This window comes from Anopheles arabiensis, chromosome 3, assembly GCF_016920715.1.
Source record: "Anopheles arabiensis isolate DONGOLA chromosome 3, AaraD3, whole genome shotgun sequence".
Taxonomy (NCBI): domain Eukaryota; kingdom Metazoa; phylum Arthropoda; class Insecta; order Diptera; family Culicidae; genus Anopheles; species Anopheles arabiensis.
Genome location: NC_053518.1, coordinates 40,214,359 through 40,241,660, shown reverse-complemented (window position 1 = coordinate 40,241,660; position 27,302 = coordinate 40,214,359). Strand labels below are relative to the sequence as shown.

The 27,302-nt window shown below is 40.3% G+C and overlaps 1 protein-coding gene across 4 annotated transcripts in view; it reads left to right on the top strand.

Moving 5' to 3' along the window:
• Positions 1-27,302, top strand: part of LOC120900529 (neural-cadherin-like) — a 267,774-nt gene that overhangs the window by 120,261 nt on the left and 120,211 nt on the right. For 2 of the 4 annotated variants that reach the window (XM_040307635.1, XM_040307639.1), the window contains exons 1-2: positions 19,421-19,636; positions 21,231-21,595. The exons of 1 other annotated variant lie outside the window; for it this stretch is intronic. In XM_040307635.1, coding sequence (XP_040163569.1) covers positions 21,544-21,595 — 52 coding nt within the window. In that variant the 5' untranslated portion in view covers positions 19,421-19,636; positions 21,231-21,543. Of the gene's footprint in view, positions 1-19,420; positions 19,637-21,230; positions 21,596-27,302 lie in introns of those variants that run through there. One more of the 4 variants, XM_040307636.1, reaches the window with a different exon arrangement.

Below are 27,302 nucleotides of genomic sequence, written 5' to 3'. Positions count from 1 at the left end.
AAAACAAATGACACCGATCAACTGAGACCAATTTATGATGATGCAAATTGTTGTCACAATAAAGGCGAATCATCATCCAAATTAATTATGACGCTGGTAATTGAATAATGATAATTAATTGATATGCAGCGCATCGATCGTCGCATTAATATTGCTTCAGCGTTGAAGCAGCCGCTTGTGACCTCGGAATGTTTAAATTGCAGCACATTCAATGCATACCGCTCACTGGTTGTTGGGGTCAACTTCAAAATTAATGTTGCTGAACTATTTTGAGTGGTTGTTAACTTATCCTCTTGCGCATACCCTGTTCATAAACACATCGTTGTTGCCTCATTGATGATAATTTAATTCGAGTCAGCCACAGAGGTTTTGGTAGATCATGCTGTTTTTTTTTTTGTACTTTGCTCAATTTTAGTGGAGCTGTTGCTTTTCACTTTGGGGTGATCAGTGACTGACGCATTGGCGGTGGAATGCACCGCAACCAAACCAGCTGAAGATTGAAATTCAACCACACATACGCTCACGCAAAGGCTGGCCATGTGGTTTGCATCAAACATATCAATCATTTAACGAAGGGTGTTTGTACGTTCACAGCACACAGGCACGCGCGCAAAGGGAGGCCATAAACCACAACGTTTGTCGATTGTGACATATTTGTGGCGTTGATTGATCGGGCGTTGGTCGAAGCTCCTGAAAGTACAAACGCAGCTGAGAGGGCACGATTAAAGGACTGTCATAATGGAGATAGTGGAAATTAACTGAATAACTGCTGGTTCGTGGGCCGGTGTCGGAACATTCGTTGTAAATGATAGAAATATTACTTACACTTTTTCTTAATATAGACTCAAAAGTACGACTGTGCTTACGCTGTGTAAATCAGATTAAAATAAAATTAATATTTCGCAACCATTCCTGTAAATGTAAAGTAAATGAATGTGCACATGAATTCATCAGTAAAATGTTTGTGGCTACACACAAAAAATATGCGACATTACACAAAAAAATAATGTGACCCTCAACAAAACCTTTTCAATCAATCAGAGCAATCAATTTGTTTTACCGCTCACTGTAATGACAGTGAACGAGTAGGGACGATCGTTTCACGATAAATTGTTTCGCCAACTCGTATGGACCCTCTCATTTCGGAACTATCTAACATATTCGGCCCAAAATCATTGAAACGGCACCGTACCATAAAACATAGAGACCGTCATTTCCGTTTCAAACCAGCTGAGCCTACCGTCCGCGAGGTTTAACAGTTTGATCCATCGTAGGCATTGTAGAGCAAGAGAGGAAAAAAATGTGATGGAAGTAATAGCTGACAATAATCCATTTACATCCCTCCGACTGACTGACTGACTGACTGTGATGATGGTCCACCCGCAAGAATTCGTAGGTCAGTTTGAATACTTCCCCCATCATCATCATCGTCATGCGTGGAAGCCTCCTTCATGGCTCATGTTTATGGATTTATTACAATCACATTGCAAACCCTATGCCCCTCTTTGACCGGCTCGCTAGTCACACACTCCATTCATCATGTTCTAATCGAAATTCCCTCTGTGCCCCGACAAATCAATCAAAACGAAAACGTATGATGAGTGTATGTTTGAATCTTTCGCTCCCGAAACGATACTCACCAGCAGAAAATGACCACACCGTCTGCCCTACGGACCCAATTCGAAATTCCACCGTTTTGCATACATGTCATCGTTTGTATGACAATCAAGGCATCGCCCAACACTGGCCATGTTTAGTCCAATTCCAAGAGCTGTCTTAAAACAGCAACAGAAAAAAGCAAACGAGAGAGGAAACCCTGTCACTATCCCGAGGACATCAGCGAATGCTGGACAATTTACCAATAATAAAAAAAGGACACATGTCATGTCTGCCAGGAACCCAGTATAGTTTTGACATGAGTTATCACCCAACATTTCCTTTGGCTTTCGAGGACCGTTTGTTGGGGTTCAGGCCAGCGTTCTGTGTCGAGTTCATTTCTGTTCCTTGTTGTACGAGTGTGTCCAGCTGTCAGTGTAGTGCCAGCCGCTCATCAACGAATTTGTTCTATTGCACGCTTCCTTGATTTGTATATCGAGATAAAAAACCATCGTTTAACGAGGGCTATTTTGTATATGTACAAATGATGTAATGATAATATTTGTTCCAGTTCCCAATTGTTATAGCTCTTGTCTAAACGATCATTATTCAATTAAGGTTAGCAATGAATTGAAAATCTTTTCAAGATACTTTTTTTGTGAATAAGTGATCCGATTATGGTTAGATATGTGCTGTTTTCATGTTTCTTTTTTTATATATGTAGTTACTCAGTCATGGGTTCAAGCCCCGAATAGACCGTGCCCCCATACGTAGGACTGACTATCCTGGTAACAATAAGTCACTGAAAGCCAAAGCTCACTTCACTAGTGGGTACAAGGCAGGCCTTGACCGATAACGGTTGTTGTGCCAAAGAAGAAGAAGAAGAGCTACTCAGTATACATTTTTAAAGCACCATACTTTAAGCACTTTATTGCAGCTTTATTTCTTCTTCTTTTTGGCTCAACAACCGATGTCGGTCAAGGCCTGCCTGTACCCACTTGTGGGCTTGGCTTTCAGTGACTAATTGATTCCCCTCCATAGCAGGATAGTCAGTCCTACAAAACACACATAAAAAATTCTGTTTGTAAGTGGTAGAGTTTAAAATTATATTGCCATGTTTTTTTATGACACCCATCAAACGATGGTATCCAGTGTTGCTTATTATCTATTAAAAAAAAATTAGATAAAAAACACACAAAAAACAAGTAAAATCAAGCTCTGGCGCGCTCTGCATTAAAAAACAAGAGACAAGTCGAGCATACTTCGTAGTAAACTGGATGCCCTCTTGGTCAAGTTTTAGCGGAGATTGCACCGGATTTTACTGAACTATTGCGTGGAAAATTGAGCTCATAGATTGGTTATAAATTCTTGGAGAAAAAGGAGTTATCCAATAGCTCAATCAAAAATCTGACGCCATCAAAAGTCACTAGCAGAACGATGTTACCACAAACTGGCACGGAAACCTTAAGAGCATAGTCTTGTTGAAGCTGTGCCATCGTACCATCCACTACAAATCAGGTGAAATCAAGGGAATATGTTTTGAGTGAAAAACAAAACACAATCTACAGGCACCATCCCGACCAAACCTTCCCAATATGAACAGACAAAAATGTATAAATAAAAGCAACAAATCAACCCAACCGTTTGATGGCTTTGGTCGACGCCTGTCGTTGATATTGGCCACAGCCGCCTGCAGCACGAGATGCAATAAAGAATGTGAAAATTTAATGACCTTCCAGCTCACCCCGCTAGTATGTAGGTTCGTCCAGCTCTGCATTTCCCTTCGACAACGACTTTTGAACGATACTTCTTTACACGGTTCTGTTCCGATCATAATCGCCAATATGTGTGTGTGTGTGCTTCCTCAGGATTCGGTCATATTATCGGACTGAACTGGTTACCATGAGCTAGTCAACCGTAAGCCGTCCACAACCGGATTGTGTTCCGGTTTAATGGTCACCGTCAACTTTTTATGGACTGGCGATTAAGCTGATGATATTTTTATTCCACAGTAAAAAAATGCTGAAATCCATGGCAATCGATTCCGTACACACAGTCAGTGTAACTTTCCTTCCAGCAATGAAATAGCGCAGGTTGCTGTTGTTATTATTAATATTTGTTATGACGAGCAACCGGATTTTAACGCAGTACACTGTCATCTCTCCCCGCAGTCCGCTGTCAAATGGGTACTTTTTTTATAACTTTATTAAAAAGTATTCATTTTGTCACTCTGGCCGTTACCGTCGGGGTAGCATTTTTTAACTGAAAATTGACACTGGAAAAACCATCGTTGCTCGTTTGATGTGTTGCTGTTTTTTTGTTTGCATGCTGAGGTTTTGGAATTACCGGCAGATATAACCCGTGATCATCGCGTTGATGGTTGGTGATGGCTGGTTCAGTGAATTTGTGTAGATTTAATATCATTGATCATTTGATAAACCGGTCATTAGTACAAAATGTGTTCTTTGAGCTAAAATTTGTGTATGTGGCGTAACGCACATTTGAATATTATCAAAATATGATACTATCAACATCATCTTTAGCAAAACTACAATGTTGCTATTGTACTGCTATCGCAGCAAATTCAATTCTTTCATGACAGAAGATAATTGTGAGGCTGTGAAGTCTAGAGCTGTAAAATTGATACAAATTAAAAAATAAGCAAGTATCTGACGGACGTGCTTAGTTCTTTCAAAGACAGAAAGCAATAGCACAAAATCATGCAATAAAGTAATCAGTTAAAAAACTGCGGTAAATTTTACCAAGCCAATTGTCTACCACTAACATCACGGTAGCATGGTTGGTTGTAAAAACACGCTTAAGTGACAACAAACGATAAACTTAACACCAATCATCTCGCAGCCTGAGAACTATCAAAACTACTTTATCAAATGAAATAGACCAATAAATCATTCCTGCGAACAAAACGATACTCTTATCAACCCACAGTCCCATCCTATGCGAGGCTCCACTCACACCAAATGCAAAAACGAGTCTTAATCCACTTTGCATACAGTAGCGAGAACGCAAGTCGCAAGCCAACCGGAAGCGCTAGTGCACCGTCCGAAGCACGATGAAAAGAGCAAAAATAAAAGAGTGTCCAAATTTTTTATCCACCATTATTCTGATAACGAATGATTACGAGATGAAGCAAATTATGTCATTCGGAAGAATGCACAACCCGGAATGAAAGTCCAGCCGCTGAGAGACGACGCGTAGCGAACCTTTCCACCTATTCTGGGTCGGATCATCCGTGCAGGATAAAGGGAGAAAAGTTTCCGCTGTGCTTATGCCTGCCATCCTTTAGAGTACGTGTGAGTGAATTTGAATGCTCTCTTTCATGCAGCCAAATCTGCAAAATGGTACGCCATCGCTCGACCCTGTTGGCACGTGCAAGCGTAGCTGATCATGCTTCCTGGTTTTTAAGAAGGGTAGGTAGAGGAAAACGGATGCCAACATTGGGAGCGCTTGTGCCGGCGTATTCAACCAACTCTTTAGTGTGCCCCTTGGTGGAAAGTTCTGAATTGGAAAGCTCCTGTTTTTTGGGACATGGTAGACCGCGAGTTTCCTGCTGCTGCTGCTTGGCTCGCAGCAAAATGCATGACGCCTCCAGTTCACGAATGACGCTCTTTTTTCCCACGGAGTATTTCACCGTCACTCTTTCAGCTAGCGTCAGTGTAAGAATGTGAAGAGATTTTATCTACTAGATTGAATTGGAACTACATGTCGCCAGACCAACGCTCACTCACCAAAAGCTTATACATTATGTGTCTCTTCGACGTGCCTCATAACACTTGCACCACTCTTGCGACCAGCTACCGGCGCTGGATTTTATTCCTTTTTGTTTCACTGTGCAGTTAAATCGTAATTTTCCTCTCCAACCGGTCATATGGGATAGCAAGCCAGACACTTTCTTCTGACCCATATCCCCCCCCCCCCCATCATATCATACAGTCCGTTACGGTTATGAGTGTGATAAGGTAAAAGTTACTTCCGTCCCAAAACAAACCATAGAAAAAGTCATCCGCGGGCACTATCTTGTGCGATGAGCGATAGCTGGTCTAGAAAGAAGACGTTAGACAACCGTTCATATGGCATCAAAAAACTTTCCTGGTGTATCCAATTTTCCAACGAATTTGTTTTTTAAGCAAGGTGTGGGGATAGTGAAACTGACACTACGACGCTGGCTGAGCTCATAGAAGCTGCTGCTTGTGAACTCGAGCTCGGTGCCATCACACGTGTAAACGACTCGTCCGGAACTAAAGAGTTAAAGCTGCACTGTGTCAGACGATGTTGGCAAGAGTACCTTGCAATGAAGCTTCCGTCACGTTTTGGGAGTAAAAATGAAATGACTTTCATGGCCAAGAGCATTATAATTAAATCATGCAATTTGCAATGTGATCATGCCACTTGCATAGGAAACCCAGCTCGTGGAGGAAATGAGTAGTGACTTAATAGTGGCTTGATAGTGACGTAGATTTGCTATCAAAAGTATTCATAATTGTTTTATAAACTGTAGCGTAGATAGAACGACCCATGAACATGAAGTAAAACAGCAAAAATAATTGTCTAACTCGAGTTTAAGTTCATTGTTGGATTTTGGGATAGGCATAACATTTCGAGATAGGCATATCCCTTAAGGTTAGGCAATGAATTAATAACGCCCACACAAAGGCAACACGCACTACATCTATTTTCCCATTAAACAAAAATCCCATTCAACTAAAGTCCAGTTGCAATAGTGCGTACTTATTGAGAATTGTAGAAGAAAATGTATTTATCGCTAACGAAGCACGTAGGCTCCTGATATGAACACCCCAGAAATTGCCAATAAATCAAGCTAGAATTAATGTATATACATCTAAGATCTTTCTTCAAGTTTGTGTTGCACATTGCCCTCATTGGGAAATTCGATTCACTTTATGTAAGAGTGGCAAGATCTCTTCAATAAGCTTCGAGGTTAGTAGAGCGAAGGCTTGTATCGGGGTGCCAGTCATTTTCAAGGCATTTGCTCGGGAGTTAATCTCCCCCACTATGCAGTCCACGAGACGGAGTAGGCCTTATACCCTACATTTATTTTGTCTACATCATTTTGGTATCAAATTTTCATAGATTGAAGGTAATCCCAACAACGATCTATTGCAATTTTTTTGCGAGATGTAAGACAAGATCATTTACGTTATTGGCCAATAGAGTGCTTCATAAAATAGAACGGTTGGATTTGATTACATCGTAAATGTTTTTTTTTCTCAGAAAATAAGACTATAATTGATTGTTACCATCAAGTTCAACAGGAACGATTTCCGGATAGGTTGATGTACGTACATCCACGCATTGCATCATAAATTAATAATTTAATGTTCATCATTGCTAGGAAATAAGGAATATTTGGGTTGCTCGATGTTTGATACTTGTGCAAGAAAAGTTATTCTGATGAAATGATTTGAGTATTGCGGTGAAGTAATACATGAATACAAAAGACATCTACAAGACCTCACTGCAACAAACTCAATGAGATTTTTATTAATTATTCTCTAAATGTTTATTGAAATATCACCGACACATTACAACAATTCGTTTTAACACGACCTTATATGAGATACTATATACCGTGATAAGCATGAATGTTTGCTGTTTGCTTGAATTCGTTTTTGTCTATTGTTAAAGTACACTCGAACATGTTAGTAAAGAAACGAAGTCTTGTAAAATACTTTAGATTTATTAATTGTACGTAGCTAGTTAAACCCCGTATTCATACTTCATATTATTCTTTAAACAGATGATTTCAGTTGAGCAGACATTGATGCTTTTTTAAAACATTGAATTGCAAAACGAACGAACAGTTTTGCATTCAATAACTGTTTTGTATGCAATTGAAACAGTTTTGTTTAAAAACATAAAAACGCAAAACGAAAATATTCGTAGATGAAATATTCGAATATTCGACGTGAGAAAAAAAAAGTTTATCATTTATGTTTCAAATAAAGAATAAAATACTACATTTTAATGACCCACGCCTTGGTTTGAAATCTTGGCGAAGCATATCGCTTCAAAACGGTCATTTATTACTTTAAATCTTCATTTCCGCTGCATGAGATTGTTCGCACACCGTCCGTCCGTGAAATATCGTTGACGTTCGTCGACACACCAAAACCAAAACTGCCCACTAGCGAACCAAAGGCTCATACCAATGACTGACTTTATGCTAACTAGAGTGCGGATCAACGAAATTACCGCCCCATAAAGCTCCCACATAAAACCCCGCGAGAGACACAAGCACACGCAGAGCGCCATGCCACCTTTGCCGAATGGGCTACACCGCTGTCATTGTGCGGTATCAATTGGGCGCTGGGACGCAAAAGAATGTTTATTTCTCAGACCACCCATCCCAACATTTCTGTCTCCTTGTAAAATGCGCCATTTTTAGGATGGGCAAGGCCATTAAACACCGACATCGCCCAAAAATGGATTTCACGGCAAATGTTTCTTGACCGACAGTAAAAATTATTTTAGGCCAGCTTTTGCATTTGTTGCATCGCTGCTCACTTGTCCACTTAGGGAAGGAAAAGAATTATCTGTTTTCCTGCAAATTTATATAATTTTGACGTACGCCGTTCTCTGTTCGATGGGAACGGGTGTGGTTTGTTATTTGAATACTTTTTCTACCTGTCCGTGGTTTTAAGTGCCTTTTGCTCACCGTTCATCGGTCCGGGCCAAAGGTAGGATGAGCACGCTGTCAATTATCTGGCTCTGCCAGAGCAATTTGGGACATGGAGATCATTTGCAGTAGTTAAATGGTACCGGCCAGGTGGGATGAATCTGTTTTATTTCTTGCCGTTCCGTAGCTGAGATCGGACTCACCAGCCTTTTTCTTTCCTGTGCGCATTTGCAGCGGAAAGCGGAGTGAAAATATTTGCTTATAATTTGAATACATTATTTTCGCGTAGAGGAGATTTATTTCAGCTGCTATCCTATCCTCCAAATCACCGTCAAAACGTGTATTTTGCTGTTGCGTTTGTTATTTGTTTTCCTTTATTTTATTTATTTATTATTTTTCAGCCTTTGTTCATACTGCTATTTTCAACCGAACGTGTGAGTTTGCGTGTGACCATGTTTTTTTGTTTGTTAATTATTCGTTTTCGTATCGAATGGTTGATTATATTATAAGTATATTTTAAGTATATTTTTCCCTAACTGGACTTTAAGACATCTAAAATAAAACAAAGATAATAACAGATGCACATCACGTAAGCAGTTACACGAGTAATGTATAGGGCCATCTGGCTGCTAACCGCAACAAAATGCATCCGGACTGAGTATTTTATTATGTGCGTTTAAATATAATTAATGGCTATTTCATTGAATTTCAATCATCACCAATGTACATTATGCAGCACAACAAAGTGAAATGGTCCATTTCTGCACTGTGCTGTTCATTTTGGGAGGAACGTTTTTTGTGGTATTATCAAAATTATGGACTTACACAAACGAAACTGAAAAAAGGAACGTTATTTCTACCTGTGTATCCCTATAATTCGCTTCTGTATGGTATTTTGACTGACAAAATGGCGTAATGGGGTAAGGGGATGACTTTACCATATAGTTACGGTTCATCAATAACACAGCGGAACTGTTATAAACGGTAACTCGTCCTTTGAACGAGCAATGCCAGTGGTTCCATTGTCATTCAGTTATCCTTGTGAACCTTTACATGGGATTCAATTTATTCAATTTAATCAATAACCCACCCATCGTAAATTAAAGCACCCTTCGGCAGGATGGCGATGTAGTTTGCTGCCAAATTAAACGTGCTCTTTAAGATAACGGGTAACATATGCTTCGTGGAATCATCATTTAACAAATATCAGCTCAAGAAATAACAAATCAACATACCTCATAATTTTATGATTCTGCTTGGGTTTTTTATTTCAAATTCAATGAAATAACTTTTGAATGTGCACGAACAAAAAATAAGTGAAATGCTTTATATGTTCAAAATGGGCATGTAATTATGATATATCATTTATTACTAATAATTTAGTTATTTTCAGTGGTGTATTATATCAATAGTTTTTTTAACTAAGCCAACAAATAAATCATTGTTTTACGTGGACACTTAAACTCATTTAAGTTAATACTTATTTACAAAAAGAAAAAAATAATAATTTTTATTTAAACTCAATGTTCAATTTCACAACATTCAGTAAAAATCTTAACATCTATCGATTTCTTCATAACCTGTACAAAATTTGAATTGTAAATTTTCTACGTAGCAGCCGATACGAGACCATTGAAGAGCTCAATCCAATTTTTCTCGATTCCCTCACTGTGTTTATTTAAAAAAGTACTGTTAATTGGAGCAGGAAAAAATAATGCACATGTCTTCGAACCTTGGAAAAAGCATTCTCAACCCGTCCAGCGATCATGAGAAGCTTTTGTTTGACCTCCATTTTCACTGCTCTCATGCATATTCCGAGTGTACATGGACGCTTTAGCAAGGTTAAACTGCTTGATGCAATCCTTCATATCCTCGCCACCATTTTTCATCCACACACACACAGATACAAAACCTATCGACCCACTGACACATTCGTTTTCTTGCGCTCGTTCACAGGTAAGCTTTGCGATGACGCGTTGACGCTTGACAAATCGTTGTGTCCTTGAACCTGTAGAACCATGGGACCAAGTCTCTGCACTACAGTGCACGGAGATGCAGGTAAGTTTTTATGGTGTACTCGTATGCGTTTTCCGGTTGAAAACCGTCCTGTCGTAAGAGACGATAGAAGATTTCGCAGTACAGGGTGACTGTCACGCATTTATCACGTAACACAAGTAATCAAGTCGATGGTAGACGTAAGAGGAATAGGAAGACATTCGACAAACATGGAATATTATGCGCAGTATTATAGCAAATGAGCGCTAGTTATGCTGCAGTTGGAATCATTAAAATTGTTTTTTTTTCTTAATAACCCATTATTAATCCCATCTCACACAACCACATGGTGTTGTACTTATGCATGAAATAAGATTAGTGAAAGAGAATGATTTGAATGTTAAGCAAGCGGTAACGTAGCTAATGTTCCATAGAGCATTAACGTCAGGTTTCCGAAACGAACCAATGTGGTACATGTGAATGTAGCTCGTTACGTTCGCCATACAGGAGAATGGTAATTTACGTTCCATGCAACCTTGGCTTCAAACTGGTTAACGACGCCTGGCTGTCACGCTGGATGTGTGTACACTGGTGGCAAAACCGACGAAACGTATTCGTTTGTTTGGCAATACACCATCGCTGATTCTGTTGAGATATTTCATTTTCCCAATTTAGTAAGTCATACACCAGTTGCCCGTGGATGGAATTCATCATATTTCAAAATCGGCTGTCGACTCCGTCACAAACAGTTGGCTGGATTGTAGGCCTTTTGAGCTTCGTGTGGACGGCTTTCGTTTTTGTTATTGTTGGTGATAAAGCACACATAGCGGAGCATTCATTTTATGCAGGTGCAAGCTGTTTCCCTCTGTTGGACAGTGAAAACAGAATAGGATTGTCCCTGGGCTCTTAATACGAGCTCCCGATGGTGAACAGCTTTGACTCCCTGTGCATTGAATTCCAGGTACAATGAATGAAAGAAATGGAACGTATATTCTAGCAGTTATGAACAAATCGTTCGGAGGTATGGATTTATTTTTGAAAACAAAGATATATGAATTTTGATTGAATGACCGGACGCCGGGAAAATAGTTTGGAATTCCGAAATGCGGTTGTGATTTTCGACATGCGATATTTTGACTGCAAGTATTGCAGGTTTTTTTTTTCTTTAAAATTTTGTGTTTTTGTCATGGTGCGACTTTGCCATTCTTCACCATCACCGTCATTTGGTGGTCGTGCGATCGTCATTCATTCAAAGATTGATGTTAGCTTTCGTTTCGTTCTCAAAAATAGCCCTACGGTACAGGTGGCTTTTAATTGCTCGTCTTGTTTGGATGCTGTGAAGCATTGGTTTTGGTGGGATCGTTGTTTTTGAACGTGACCGTGACATGACAGTGACTGTGTGAAAAGTGTTTTTGTTTGCTGACAAACGAGGATGGTTCGTACTATAAATGCAATTTCTATATTGGTGCACTAGCGATAGTTACAAAAGGGAGGGAGAGCAGACCAGCGAGCGACCGATAGGCGCTTTTTTTTTCATTTCAACAGTAATGGATGATGGAAAAAGCTTAATAAGATAGCAGAGAGTACCGAATAAGGGATTTTGAACTTCAAATATCCTTTCTATCACCGATTCCTCGTTGACAATGCGATGATTGTAGAAGAGGCTTATTATCGAGTGACTATTGTGTTTTGTTCATGGTCAATGAACTGATCTATCTCTGTTCAAATAGAATGCAATCCAAAAATAAAATTTACACAGACGTTTTACCCTTTTCAATGTGAATTAAAATCAATAAAATTAAATGTATACTTTCTATCGTTGTATCACTCCATTCATTTATTCATCATGTTTTAAAGCAAAATCACATTTTCAGATAAATATATAACACGTTTTGAGATCTCCATTAAAAAAATCTGAGTAAATGTTATAAAAAAAATAATGACAATTTTCTAAAAACAGTGAGGTAGATTTAACCTTAAGACCTATTGTAGACTCCAGGAAGTCAGAAAATTAACAAAAATGATAATCATTGCAAGAAAGAAAGAAAAAGATAGAGAAATATAAAACGAGAGTGGGAAAGAGCGAGAGAGAGAGATAAATTGGCAGGATTCTTATCCTATAAAAAATGACCTACTCTATGCTTCTTCTAAATGAATAAGCGACCTAACGTTGCCATACTTTTCCAACTCATTAGTTTTATGTAAGTTAATTAGCTGTGAGAAACGTTCCTTATAAGAATGGAACCACGTCCGACCATTAACTAAGCTGAACATGCTTTGAAACAACCATTGGACTTCAGCTATTGCTGGAAATTGGTGCTAAAATCGCTTTTAAGTATCCATACCGACCGAACGCGATCTAATCCCGAAGTATCATTTTGTAACAAGATAATCAGTCAGGATGAACTCCTGACTAGGCATTGAAATGCGTTCAATAATAGGTACCATGTAATGTGATGCTTGCCATGTAACATGATGATCGTACTTACACATCACATTGGTCGTCGATCACCGTCACAGTAGTTAAGTGTTTCGTTGACATGAGCCGAAATGGCATGAAGCTGTTTGAAGCGAACTTTAAAACACTTGATCGCCCAGGCGATCATAGAAACCCTCAAGGGGGTTTCGTTACCAGAAACGTTAACTTGTGGAGTAACATAACCAACAAAACTTAGAGTGGAGGGACATAACCAAACTCCTCAAATGAGAAGTCGATAAATGTAGGAAGGACATAGTCCTTTCCTGACAGTCCCTATGAATCTGACTTGCCATTTTAATCAGATAAATATTTATTCACAAAAGGAGTGATGAGTTTTGTACATTTGAGTTTAGAAATGTATTTTTGTCCTTACTTGAGGTTATTGATTTTGGGTGCAATTTATAAACTGATTCTTCTTCTTCTTCTTTGGCACAGCACAACAAGCGTTGTCGGTCAAGACCTTCCTGTAGACCACTACTGGGCTCGGCTTTCAGTGACTTACTTATTATCTTAGCATGATTGTCAGTCTTACGTATAGGAGCACGGTATATTCGGGGCTTGAACCTATGACGGGAATGTTGTTAAGTCGTACAAGTTGACGACTGTTCCACCAGACCGACCAATAAACTGTATCAGAATGAGGAATTTGTTATTATGTGGCTGTGCTGCGCTTTTAGTTTTGTTGCGAAAGAAGGTTTCAACTGTTGTTGCTAAAGAAAAGAAGTTTTTGTCGATCTTTGTCTACTTTGCTGCAGTAATGCTTGTTTTGCTTATGTTGCCCGTTTTGGTTGTCTCAATTGTTTTTCTATGAACGGTATGGCTGGGGTGTGTTGCTTTGGTGTGGATTGATTTGTTGATTGTGTTGAATAAATATGATACTACACACGATAGTGTGTATTTTCATAATTACTGTATATCAGATATGCTACAACATGTAAATAAGCTGTACGACTTGAAATCTTTTCCGTAAGATTAATCATCAAGCTTGATACGATGTATAAACATGTATGCAATATGCAATCAAATAAGCATCGAGTGGATTATATTTAAACATTTGTTTATTTGAAAGCTGGAGTTGACTGGATGGATTAAAGGATTATCATTACAGTCGTTTAAAAAATATGAAAAATGAAAAACATATATGGATACCGTCCTAAGAACATCGAGGAACAGAAATTTTTTTTGCTTAACTACGCTAATTAAAAAAAACATAAATCAAACAATGTAATTAAACCTCAGTATCGTACATCAAACATGAGACTATTTAATTTAAATTTTCTTGATAATAATAATAATCTAATAATCTACCATGTTGAAGCTGTATTATGAAGGTAACTAAAACGATAATTGCAGGATATTTTGCAGCCAACTTAACTGGGAGCCAACGTAAACCGATCTAATCAACTCACGGGTCTGCGTTATCAGCCCTATCAGGCAGATCTAGTTATTGGCGTGGCGATTTCAATTACTGAACATTAAGGAAATTGCCAACCAACGTTGTCCGCATCGTGTACACCCTACCGTCTGTATCAATTACAGCGAACAGTGTTATTTTATTTACCCATCTAGTACATTTTTTACCCTCACCATCTTGGATCTGCCGTTTGAATATCATCTTTGCGAAACAAAATCGTACTCGACACAAACAAATTGAACCCTGTTTCATATTCCTCGTGCCGTAGTTTGGGACGGTTCCACGAAGTAGCATCTCGAAACAGCATGGACCTGTCCTGCCAGTACGGGAAATTCGCATGAAAAGGAAGATTTTTCCCCGTTTATATTGAAGGGAAAATTGGATGTAAGAAGAACGTGAAAACGCCACTTGCACTCAAGATTACTCGAATTACATAATTATCAGTTCGTTTGGCTTATTAGGTTTAATGGCACTTGACACTTTAGACAGCGGAGTGTTAGGAGTATGATCAAATCGAAACAGAGATCGAAGCAGGCAGGTCCATAACACTGTTAGAGAGAGTGAACGGGTAGGAAAATGGCTCTATCCTCTTCCCAAACAGGCGCTTCATGTTCGATCCTGCAAATGGCTAATGAAGATAACAAATAACACAGTCTGGTTCCACACCAAGGGACTGGAGACCTGGCTGGAGACTCCATTCCTGTAGGGGCTGTACAATATGATGGTGCTTAAATCGATAAGCAAGAAAACAAGCAAGCAGGAAATTGTTTTTGGGTTGTTTTGGGAACTATGGGCATGGGAGAGCTTGGTGCGTGGTAGCGGGTAAGCAAATTTAATAAAATCATTCAACCACCCTCCCAATTCTACCGTTTCCACAACCTCTTGGCTGCCAGTTTCCGCTCGTGGTATTTAAACATAACTATAAAAATCGCAATAATACCACAAGGACAAACATCCTTTCAAAAACGGGTTGGGGCATAACAACAGGCAGGCGCCCTTAGCACTCGTCTACCACTATAGCGAATCGGGTTCTGTTCCAGCACCAACAATGCGGTCCCAATAATGAACGTAAAAAGGGAAAGGTCTAATTGATTTCGCAAACAATTCTTTTCCTCACACTTCCCGTTGAAAATTTTTCCCCGATAGTCCCTGAAGAATGTTCAAATTACTGAACGATTTGAGCTTCTGGGCAAATAGAACCAAAGTGTCAGTTGTTTATTTGCAGATTGTGTTTTGTAACAAGAGGTGGGTACGAAGGGATTGTAAATCTTCCTATCACACTGTGTAGGTATATGATTTCTGATTGGAAGCAGAACATTTCACATCGGTTGTTGAAAATTTAGAGCATTTCTTTTACAGGGTTTCCCACGATTTATTGGTTGGTTCCCATAATGTTGCTTCCCATATTGTTTTGGTGTGTTACCACGATTTTTAAGGTTGGTTTACAGAATTTTTTTTCTAATTGTATTGATTTCCAATCGGATGATACCAATAAATTATGGGAACGAACCAAAAATCAATGGGAACCGACCAATAAATCGTGAGAAACCCTGTATGTTGATCAATTTTTAATTGTTTTGAGCTGAGTTGACCAGTCCACATCATGGCATATCGAAGCAGAAAGTTTCTCTTTAATTGGATGCGATCGTTTACTTTTCAACTCAAATAAATCACTAACATTCAAAAGACCATGGTCGTTACTTTATATATTTAAAAGGTAATACCACGCAACGTTATTTGTTCTAGGATTTGCACAAGATAACATTATTTTTTTCTTCTCACATCAACTTACTTCTTAAAAATGCTTCTTGTTTTCACAACAATACTACCAGCAAGAAATGAACAAAAAAACATTTCCATAAAATGTACTTTTGTACAATGTGGGTGTCTCGCCTTTTGAACATTTATTATTGTTTCTTACCAAAAATCATTCGGCTTTTGGTTTAAGCTGTTGAATGTGCGGCACGTTCTTCACTTATTAGCATTCTTCCGAAGGTTCTACAAACTTTAACCGAACCAGAAAATAAACGCCATCGGCAGCAATGGTTTGCGGAGATCTAAAATTACTTTTTTCTAATTTTGATTAGGTTCAATTTTGATTTGCTTATTACGGCTTTTCGTTTACTTTCTCGTGCAACGATTTTTGATGATTAGAAGGCTACTAGCGTCGGATGTTGCGAGTACAAGCTTACGGGACAAACGGTAACACCGACAGTTGTGGTATTGTTTTGGTTATTGATTTTTTCCTATTTCCAACAAAAAATCTTTACTGATGGTCAAAAATATGTCAACTAAAAGGTAAAGTTGAAGATGCTTATGACAAACTTAGTAGGAGACTAGGAAAATAGTTTTTGAGAAAATATGTATACATGTCATCATACACAAGGGCGACCATTTGGGTTGTGTTCAGGATTTATCCATTTATCGATGTACAGGACAGACAAAGTCCATGACTTACATTATGACATGAAGGAATTATGTCATATTATCCCTTTCATACTATCTATTGTCCTTTCCATATTTCCATGTACTTAACAGATGGTTCAAGTTTTCTTGACGATTTCAGTGAATAATGCTGGATTATAAAATGAACGATAAGATAACACATTTTATGGCAAACATCATCCAGTTCAATCACCGCACAATTTGCTCCGGTTGAAAATTATTTCCATACCATCGGTGGTTATTCAAACGACTCGTAAAGCTCTTAAATTATTTCAACGAATGGTTTGTCCTGTGCAATGGTATTTGAAACAAGTACTGTTAGACTTGGTTCTTGCAGAATTTGGATTTGATAAATGTACCTTTTTATGACCATGCATTCTTCTTTTAATAGTACGACGATGTACTTCACCTGTCAATCGAAATCAATGATCCTGTTTGTTCGACCTTCCAAAAAGGCTTTATACGAAACGACCCCAGTCGGTTTTCAAGTACCAGATAAAATTCATGCTCCCTAGTTCAATGATGGTTCACTGGACACAAAAGCTTCCCTCGTTCAACGTAAAAGGTGCGCTATAAAACCCTTATGGCTGCCCAAATTTAACAACCACTTGTACGGTACCCATCACTGCATCATTCCTTATGTTTCGAGGATGAACACAAGAAAATAAACTATCATTTCCCAGAAGGAACAATCCTAGCTGATCGATGGTTATTGATAATTAAAAGACTCATGAAGTATAACTGAACAACTATCGAATGATACTTGAATAAATGAATCAATTTATTTAAAAGCAGATGAACTCAGCCGGTCTCGTAGTACAGTCGTCAACTCGTACGATATAACAACATGCCCGTCGTGGGTTCAATCCCCAAATGGACCGTGCCGCCATACGTAGGACTGACTATCCTGCTATGGGGGAAAATCAATAAATCACTGAAAGTCAAGTCCTCAAGTGGTACGGGCAGGCCTTGACCGACAACGGTTGTTGAGCCAAAAGAAGAGAAGAGAAGATGAATACATAAAATGCCTATGGTATTTAAATTTTAAAGAGGCACAAACAATAAACAAACATAACAAACAAAAAAAGGTATTCCCCATAGCTAATCATAGAAAACATGGCAGACAAATGGAATAAAAAAAAAAATAAATAAAATGTATAAAAAGTACAATAACACTTGGCTTTCAAGCAACAATGCAAATATAACTTTTTATGTTTAATATTAACTGTTTTGTACTCCAGATTACCGCTACGATAGGATTGCTGCTAACTTTGTCTAAAGCAGGGCCTTTGATGCATAAATGTAGCAGTTCTTATGAGTCCTCTTATAAATTGTCATCAGATTTGAACTGTCGTGTTGAACCGTCCAAAAGGGCTCCACCCATTCTTTATCGGTCGACATTGCTATTTGTGATGCTTTTTGTGGTCATCGCTCAACATCATTACAGAACTAAAATCAGATAAGCTTCACCAGCTGACAATACGGACTGTCGTCGCATCATCTGTGTGGCATCAAGAGCAGATCCGTAGGGTTTTGCTGGCTAATGGACCGAAAACAAGCTGATGCTTGCAACCAGACAAGGAATAAGGTTCAACACAAAACACTTTCGAATTAAGGAAAATGAGGAACAGGGATAGAAAATATCTGACCCACTACAGCTACCTTAAGGGAATATTAGCATCGACCGGTGGACGTAGCCTACACAAGAAAAGCTTTATTTATATGCTTGAGTTTATCATTCGCCTTTTCCCGTTGTGAAGTGCGTTGTCTTCCTTTGTGGTTTGGCAATCAGAGGCAAAGACGCTTGGATATGAAAAATGTTGTACCGTAGTGTATATTGTTTGATATTTCAACTGAACTTAACCGGCAAGAAAACAAAGATGACAATAATGGTGTGAGATGAAATCGAATGCCATTTTGAGCGAGAAATCGATTGAATTTACGAAATCCATACAAGAAATTTTAGCCAAAAAGTAACTTATGTATAACAATCTATCGATTGCTAACAATAAAGAATTCTTTTAAGATGATATATTGGTTATTTTTTTCTCTTGGGTTTCTGAAAAGTTATATTGCGAGAGCAAGTAGCTAATGGTATATCAAATGATATGTGTTGGCTAGCGTATGCTGCCTCTTCTTTTTTCTGCAGTTTAAATAAATTATTTCATTTTGATTCAAATTGATTGGAATGTAAATATAAAACATCACTGAGAAGATCTTGAAGTCCTGAAACTTCGTTAGTTTTTCATCTTATGAACCATTAAGACATCGAAGTGTAAATTTCACTCATTTGGCACACTCACAACAAATTTTCTTCATTTGGTCTCAGTCTGCCTACCTTGCCCCACCGACTGAAGAAGCATTGTTGTTATTTTTTGTGGTGACTGGATCGTTCTCCCTGTCAGTACATATTGCTGTCCCGGGATTGACGGTCGCCACGCTACGTTACAACGATGCAAAATCGAAATCGGAAAAGCTCGCCCTCCCCAACACGAAATGCATTCGTACCGTGGCGGAAGAACAGGCGTTTATACTGCCATCAAGTGCATCAATCAAAATAGGGGAGTAGATAGGGGAAATCGAACATGCACCTGCGCCATTGAAAATGACCGAACAATGGCCGAACAATGGCCGAAGCGAAAATGAACACTCGCGAAGGAAGCGCGAAAAGCTCTCACAGCATTCCAATTCGGAGCTTTTGCTCGGGGTTTGTTCATGCACACGATTGAACGTTGCGTTACGTCTAAAAATAGAACCGAATGAAATGAACTTTGCGATTCGGGTTTTATCCCGGTGATCGTTACTACCCGTTAGTTTATCTTCGACCGCTGTCGGGACTGGTTCTAGGATACACGGTGTCTAAAGGATTTCGCTTTCAGTCTGTTATCTGAATCGTGAAAATAAAAGTGCATTTATTGCTGCATACTTACAACGTTCTCTGAACCGTGATCAAGTGATAAGGCGCGACACTATTCCGTGAGTGTGTGGTAGCAAGAAAGTTGAATTTCCTTGTAAAACTGAGATTTTTGTTTCTGCAATTTAATAAAAAGTGAGTTTTCTTAGTGGTTTGAGGAGAGTATGATACCTTATAAGAATGCCGGTGTAAAGAAGATAACAGCTTCCGTGTCTTATCAGATTATATAACACGGTTTTAAACAGCTTCCTGCAAGTCGTTTTATTTCTAAGTGTGTTTATATAAGTCCATCTAATTACGTGTTTGTGTGTGCATCAATTAAAGCGTGTTTATATTATAAGCAAAAGCCGAAAATGTATGTTCACATGCTTTATGTTTGAAGGATAAAAAGCCGTACAGTGGAGACGGCTAAAATGAAAAAAAGGCTTCAACATTTCGCGGAACGGTTTCACTTGACTCCTCAAGAGAGGCTCGTGTGTAGGTTCAAAGGAAAAACCTTATCATACACACATACACAATGAAGGCGTCAAAAGACCAAACTGGCGAGCTACGACTGCAACGCGAGCCAATATACCAGTGTTTTGAGGCACAAGTGGAGCACAACACTTCAAAACAAGTTCGTCTTTCTGCCGCGAATGCAAGGCGTACAGGATAAACGTACCAAAAACTAATCTACTACCGTGCAGGTGCGCTGGCAACGCTCAGTAAAAAGTGATATTTTGCAGTGCTAAAAAAGGAAAAGAAAAAAAATGAGAAACGTAGTTTTACCTTTACCTTATATTTATGTGTGTATGTAAATTATTGTGTATGTGTGTTTCGAAGGTGACACCACGGAGATTGTCTTTTTGAGTGATTATTACTTAAAGTGGAATTAAAATCTCTGCAAAGACGAGTGTTATGCGTGATAGTGTAAATGTAAATTACAAGCCTCCCATAACAGCAGTGCTTTACCGCAAATGTGTGGCAAAGAAATTAATGACCTCTTGAGAAAGGCACACACTGGATAGAGGCATTTTGGAGAGGCGAAAGTCAAGCGCGACCACCTAGCGTCCAACAACGGTCTGCGTATTTAAAGGATAGTGTGTGGGGTGGTATGGTAAACAAGTAAGCAGTGAACGAGCGGAAAGCTATAAGCCACTGGAGAGCGGATTAACGAGAACCCGCAAAATCTACTAAATTATTGCCCCGCAGTGCATCGACGTTCACGTTCAAGATTTGTGTGTTTTTGTGGAATGAGAGTGTTGGTGCAAAATGTTTGTGCAAAAATGTGTAGTGGTGTAGCGCTCATCATGCTGCCATCCGATTGGAAATGGGAAAAATCGGAGAAAGTTATTCCATTATACCTGGATTACCGTGCCATAAAAGGAAATATAATTTGTTGGTGTCTAATTGATTGTGTGGTTGGGATAATCCGCATAGTAAAACTTGCGCATTATGCATAAGTTTTGTTGAGTGTGTCTGGAAGAAAGAAATGTCGTTGTTTGGTATCCAACAGGGTAACGGGACGCACTATAGCGGTGGGTTACATTACCCTCACACATTCTTTAGAAAACAGGATAAAGTTTTGCTCTGCACACAGGAAAGTAACAAGCAAAAAGTCCGTATTTCTATGCTGCAAAGTGTTCTCGATACGTGTTTACAATAAGTGTTCACCCATGTGAAGTTTCGTTCGAGTGTGAATCTTGCTGTGTTGGTGTGGTATGATATTAATTTCCTTTCTTTTTTTCAGTTTTCGATTGAAAGTGAAGTATAATTGAATTTGATAAGTTTTCCTGCCTGTTATCTGCAACAAATTATTTCACGCTGCCGTGAAAAAGGTGTATCGAAGTGTTAGCAGTGAAAGGTTGTGTGGTTTTATGGTAGCAGAATATCTAAAAGTGAATTAGAAAGAGTAAAATTAAAATTGAAAAAAAAAGAGCGAGTGTACAAATCACAAGAGGGAAAGAGCATCCCGTACAGTGTGAGCGTAGTGCGCCGCGCAAATCATGTGTAGTGAGTACGAGTTGTGGTTTTGACTAGTGATACTGCAACTGATCGGCGTTATGGTGGACCCACTGAAAATATTTTGGGTACTGACTAACAGCACTTATTTAGGTAAGGACGAGATGCACTCGTGTCCACGCGCCAAACCAAACACCAGCGTTCAAATGTATGATTTAATCGCCTTAGATACATACCCGCTAAAAACCGAAACCGTCGGCTTTTCTGCAGTGCTGAAACGAACCATAAAACGATGTTCCAACTGAATGGGAATCTTCTTCAAACATACTTAAAGAACTTGGAAATGGAAAGCTGTGCTGTAGCATGAAAAGCATCATGATTGTCTCGATCCATTCCAAGTATCGCTACCATTCGACGAAGGGGCTTATGCATTTCCATTTTCAGTAAATCGGGTTTAGACGTTTTTTCTTGGGACCTTCACAACTAGAAAGGATTTCTATAGCTCAATGGCAGACGAGTGCGTTGTTTTATTTGTGTGATGATTATTTCTCGTACGAATTTGTAAATTCACCATCCGTTACATGGATCCTTGATTGTTTCAATGCTTTTGGCTCACACACACACATAAACACACACATGGCAGTTCAATTTAATCGCTCGGGGCATAGGATTACAGCGACAAGATTGTACAAAAGAGATTGTACATTGTTTTGAAGAAAAACGTAAACCATTTGATTGCCGCTCTGAGCTACGCTCTCCCCAGAAAGACACAAGCCCTTAAAGCTTACCAGCGTCCTCCAACGCATCCATTTGCGTAGCATGATTGAAACGGCAGCCCTCGCCAACCCACGTCAATCGGTGGCGTACATGTGGACGAGAAAGTATTCACAATCCTCTTGCAGCACATCGTCTGGACAGCGTAAAGGATTCAAAGCTTTCATCGGTTCCATCTTTCTGGTACAGCCAGGCGACAGTCGAAAGATTGCTTCTTGGAAAGTGGATGTTATCGACGTTTTTGTGGCGTCTTCGTTTCGTAGGATTTGTCGGTCTGTTCCGATGGGGGCATGAGTCGCTTAGACCGCAACACTTTCTTTGGGTAGCTTTTTTCATCGCGTATTTTTGCGAGCGTCGGTGAGGAAAGAAATGTGTTGGGTCCTTTACCCAGTGTGTTGTGACACATTTTTGATGCTTCATGGTTTATTCATGACATGTGTGTGTGTGTCAACCACCATCAAACCCGAGAGAGGAGAGAATTAAAGCAAAACAGTTGAACATTTTGAGGGTTGAGACAAATACATTCCAGCAAACACGACATTTATTGGTGCAAGGGTTTGTGTTAATCGGAAACCGTTTTCAACACATAAATTCGTTACAAAATTCAACCAGTACAGCTGTAAGAAAGGGATCAAATTACAAGGGTTTCATTTCCGATCTCAATTTCCCGATGAACCAGGGCAGTAGTGTTGTGTGTGTGTGAAATAGAATGTGAAAAAAGTTAAAAGATATGCAACAATATCGTGTCAAAGCGAGTCATTGCAATAAAACTGATCACAATATTAACTTAGCGCACGATTCCAGACCCAGCAGGCTCAATCCTTAAGCCTGCAGCACAAGATGATAAATTATATTATTGTTCGTGCCGTTTTTTGCTTCCATGTTTAGTGTTGTTTGTGTCAAAAGAAAATTCAGCTGGAAATGAATTCCACTACCAGCGCATAGCAACGCAGCTGCGTCTGGGCACAAATGTTGCGTTACGAGGGCCACTTCCTGGTCACATGGCGGATCGATCGGAACCGGATGGAAATCATTATTATCGCCAAGCACCAGTAACTAAAGGCTTATCGAGAATTTGGTTGTCATCGTTTCAGCCCCATTTGGCGCAGTAAGAGGGCCACCAAATTTATGTACATATATACACCGTACGTTCCAGTTCCCGAGATTTGCCCTGGAAATCTTCATAGTCCCGGAAGGATAATTAATCATCCAATAAGAGTCACTCATGCAGGCAAGACGGGGATGAAAGAATGGCAAGTTAATAAAAATATTGCCACAACCAGACTTCTGCCACCGCTCGTGTACAATGGATTGTAGAGTGTGTTCACGAGGTGAAGTGGAACGAGCGAGCAAACACAGATCCCTCTTCCGGTCAGAAGTGTTAATGGTGAATGAACCGCAACTGAGCTGACTCGTTTTGGGGTGCCATAAGAGCAGAAGAAAAGCAACAAGCCGAGTGGAACCGGGAATGTTTCCCACTTTGTGGCGGGAATGCTTTCATCTTGGTGAAACTACTTGCAATCTTACCAGACCGTAACATTCCCGGGGCGTGAATAATCACATTTTTTAATGTGCACATGGCACTTGGTTGCGAAGTAAGTTATTTAAGATGAAATATGAGAGCAGAATAATCTGGAATAATGTTTACTATTTGTCATCTTGTTACGCGGGGGAGTGGAACAAAGGATTGAATTAACTTACATGTTTCTAGCTTTCAAGGAGCGCCGAGTTACTTTAATATTTTACTACAATGAATCGTTCGAAACTAAGAATCAATTTTTACTGTATAAAAGAAAATATTTTGAAGGAATAATATTTTTTTTTTTGACGTTTGACGTTTAATTGTTCGGCCGCATTTCCGTCGCGCTCCGTGATTTTTCAATAATTCTCTTGTGTTTTCTGCGTCGCATCGCATTGTTGCCTTTTCTACGGACTATTAAACTGTTAAACATCATCGCTTCGTCTTGGCGAATTGTTTAGTTGCATCACAACTGTGGTTTCCTGCTGTTTTTTCCTGCTCGGCTTAGCAGTGTTGTGCTGTGATTACGCGTGATTTCGCGATGGCGGCTATTTGCTTCTCGTGTGCTGAACCGCTAGAGGCCACCGACTGCATCATCAGTTGTGCATATTGTGACGCTACGTTCCACCGCGGCTGTTGCAAATTGCCCCCCGAGCTGATTGACGCAGTATTGTCCAATGTCGACCTGCACTGGAGCTGCATTGGCTGCACTAACATGCTTAAAAATCCGCGCTGCCGTTCGGTAAAAGAAATAGGCGCCCAGGTCGGTTTCCAAGCCGCCCTCAACTCAGCTGTAGCAGCTATTGGCAAGCTCGTTGAGCCTATTGTCGCCGAAGTTCGCAGTGGTTTTACCCTCCTTCAAACTGCATCCACGCCTCACAATCGGAACTCTGATCCTCGACCAGCTACTGGTAGAAAGCGGAGGCGTATAATCGAGGATTCGGCATCTCCTGGTGTAAACAAAATTGTAAACAGTCGCGGCAACACCCTTTGTGCCGCGTCATCGCCAAACGCATACACCAACACCACGATTGCCGTCCAGCCGGCACCTACACAACCGCATGAACTGGTGGGAACCGATCCGTTATCATCACCGCTTCAAGCTGCACCTCGTGAGCCATTCACAGATAGGATCTGGATCCGCCTATCCCGCTTATCAACGGCCGTCACCGTGGAACAAGTGGTCGCTTCTGTAAAGCGTCGCTTAGCCACCGATGACGTTATAGCGTATTGCCTGCTGAGAAGAGGGGTTAGTGTGGACAGCATGAATTGGCTTTCATTCAAAGTGAGGGTACCGGCTATCCTTCGAGATGCGGCACTCACACCATCCACCTGGCCCGTCGGTATCGGTGTACGTGAGTTTTTTCAATCCCGTCAACACGACCACCAAACCTCATCTCCTATAGCCACCCGAAACCGCTTTACTACACGCACACCAGCTACTAGTACTGAACACCGCTACACCACACGCACACCAACAACGACTCACCGTTTAGCCGCACGCACGTCTACTCCACCTGATCCTGAAACAACATCATCACAACAGTGTCACCCCCCGGTGAATGATACCTTGGAAGCACCCAACTCAACACTTGTTTCTGGACCGCCCCAAAACCACCGTGCTTCATCTCCGCACCTACACCAGTCTACAATCGATCGCTTTTTTCTCAACTAGACGAAGTTCCGCTCATTGCACGCAACAAACACGCCAAGCCTCATGCTCTGACAACGCAGCTCAATTGACTTACCGTTTACCCGCGTTATCCAACCGCCACAATGACAACGCTACCGCTGAGTATTTAAGCTGCTATTATCAAAACGTTAGAGGTTTGCGTACTAAAACAAAAGAATTTCACTTAGCTGTATCGGAGGCTGACTTCGATCTCATCGCACTCACGGAAACTTGGCTTGTTGACAACATTCCATCTGCTCTTCTCTTCAACAACAACTTCTCTGTTTACCGCTGTGATCGCTCTCTCAGCGGCTCTAGCTCTCGCGGTGGTGGTGTTTTGCTAGCCGTTTCTAACGCATACGAGTCGATAGAATTACCTTCCCGTGATCGTTCTCTCGAGTATATTTGTGTGCGCGTCGCCTGTAATAACGCACATCTGTACGTCATGGTAGTATACATTCCACCGCAGCTTAGCTCCGAGATATCGACTCTTCGCTCTCTACATGATTGTATCAGCAGCTTCACTCTCACACTGAAGCCTTCGGATCTGCTGTTTGTTATTGGCGATTTCAATCAGCCTAGCATAAGCTGGTCCACAGCTGATCCTTCGTCCTCGCCAGCATACTCATCAATCACGCACTATGAACCAACTGCGCGCTCACTGGCCAACAACACCTTTGTGGATGGATTTAAATTTAACGGATTAGTGCAACTTAATCACATCAATAATTCGCACGGACGCATGCTTGACCTGCTCTACGCTAACAATGCTGCAGCTAAATTGTGTTCGCCTGTCTTTCCAAGTGTTGTTCCGCTTGTACCTCTTGACTCCTACCATCCGGCGTTAGACTTCAATATACGTATTAACTCGTCGACCCGACGCAATTCGACGACTCGACAAAACTCGACGACAACCGCATTTTATCGTTATAACTTTGCTAAAGCTGACTATGTGAAACTGAACGACATGATATCAATGTTTAACAATAGCTTTCATTGTTCCAATTTTATTTCACTTGACGAAGCAGTATGTTCATTCTCGTCCTTCATGCTGCAAGCCTTTGTTGTATGCGTCCCAGTTCAGCGTCCTAAACCTAACCCCCCCTGGGCGGACCGCACACTCAAACGACTCAAACGTGTAAAAAGAGCTGCTTATCGTCACTACCAAACGCGCCGCTGCCAAAGATCTCGCTCGATCTACTTTGACACGCACTCTTTATACTGCAGCTATAACAGGTTTCGATATCGCAGATATTTGAGTAAAATTCAACGTAACCTCTGCAGGTGGCCTGACTAGTTTTGGCGCTTCTACAACAGCAAAACAAAATCCACGCATACACCGAAATCCATTACGTACAAAGGAGCAACAAGTGCCAACACTAATGAAATGTGCAATCTCTTCGCGGATCGCTTCGCAGATTGCTTTTCACCGGCCATGAATGATACCGATACCATTGATGCTGCTCTCGTTAACACTCCGGCTGGAGCAATTAACATGAGCACTCCTTTCATCGACAGTGAGATCGTTTTATCTGCCCTAGCGCAACTAAAGCCTTCCTTCGCTCCTGGACCCGACGGAATTCCTTCTACCATGCTGAAACGCTGTCAAACGACAGTAGCACCTATCCTTGCAAAATTGTTCAATGCATCGCTAGCCAATGGCTACTTTCCCAAAGCATGGAGGAAATCTTGGATGGTTCCTATTTACAAAAAGGGCGACAGGACAGATGCCATCAACTACCGGGGTATTACATCCTTGTGTGCCATTGCCAAGGTGTTCGAACTAGTGATATACAAAAATCTGCTACATGCATGCCGCAGCTACCTAAGTCCGTATCAACATGGATTCGTGCCAAAAAGTCGACTACCACGAACCTGGTTGAATTTGTAACCTA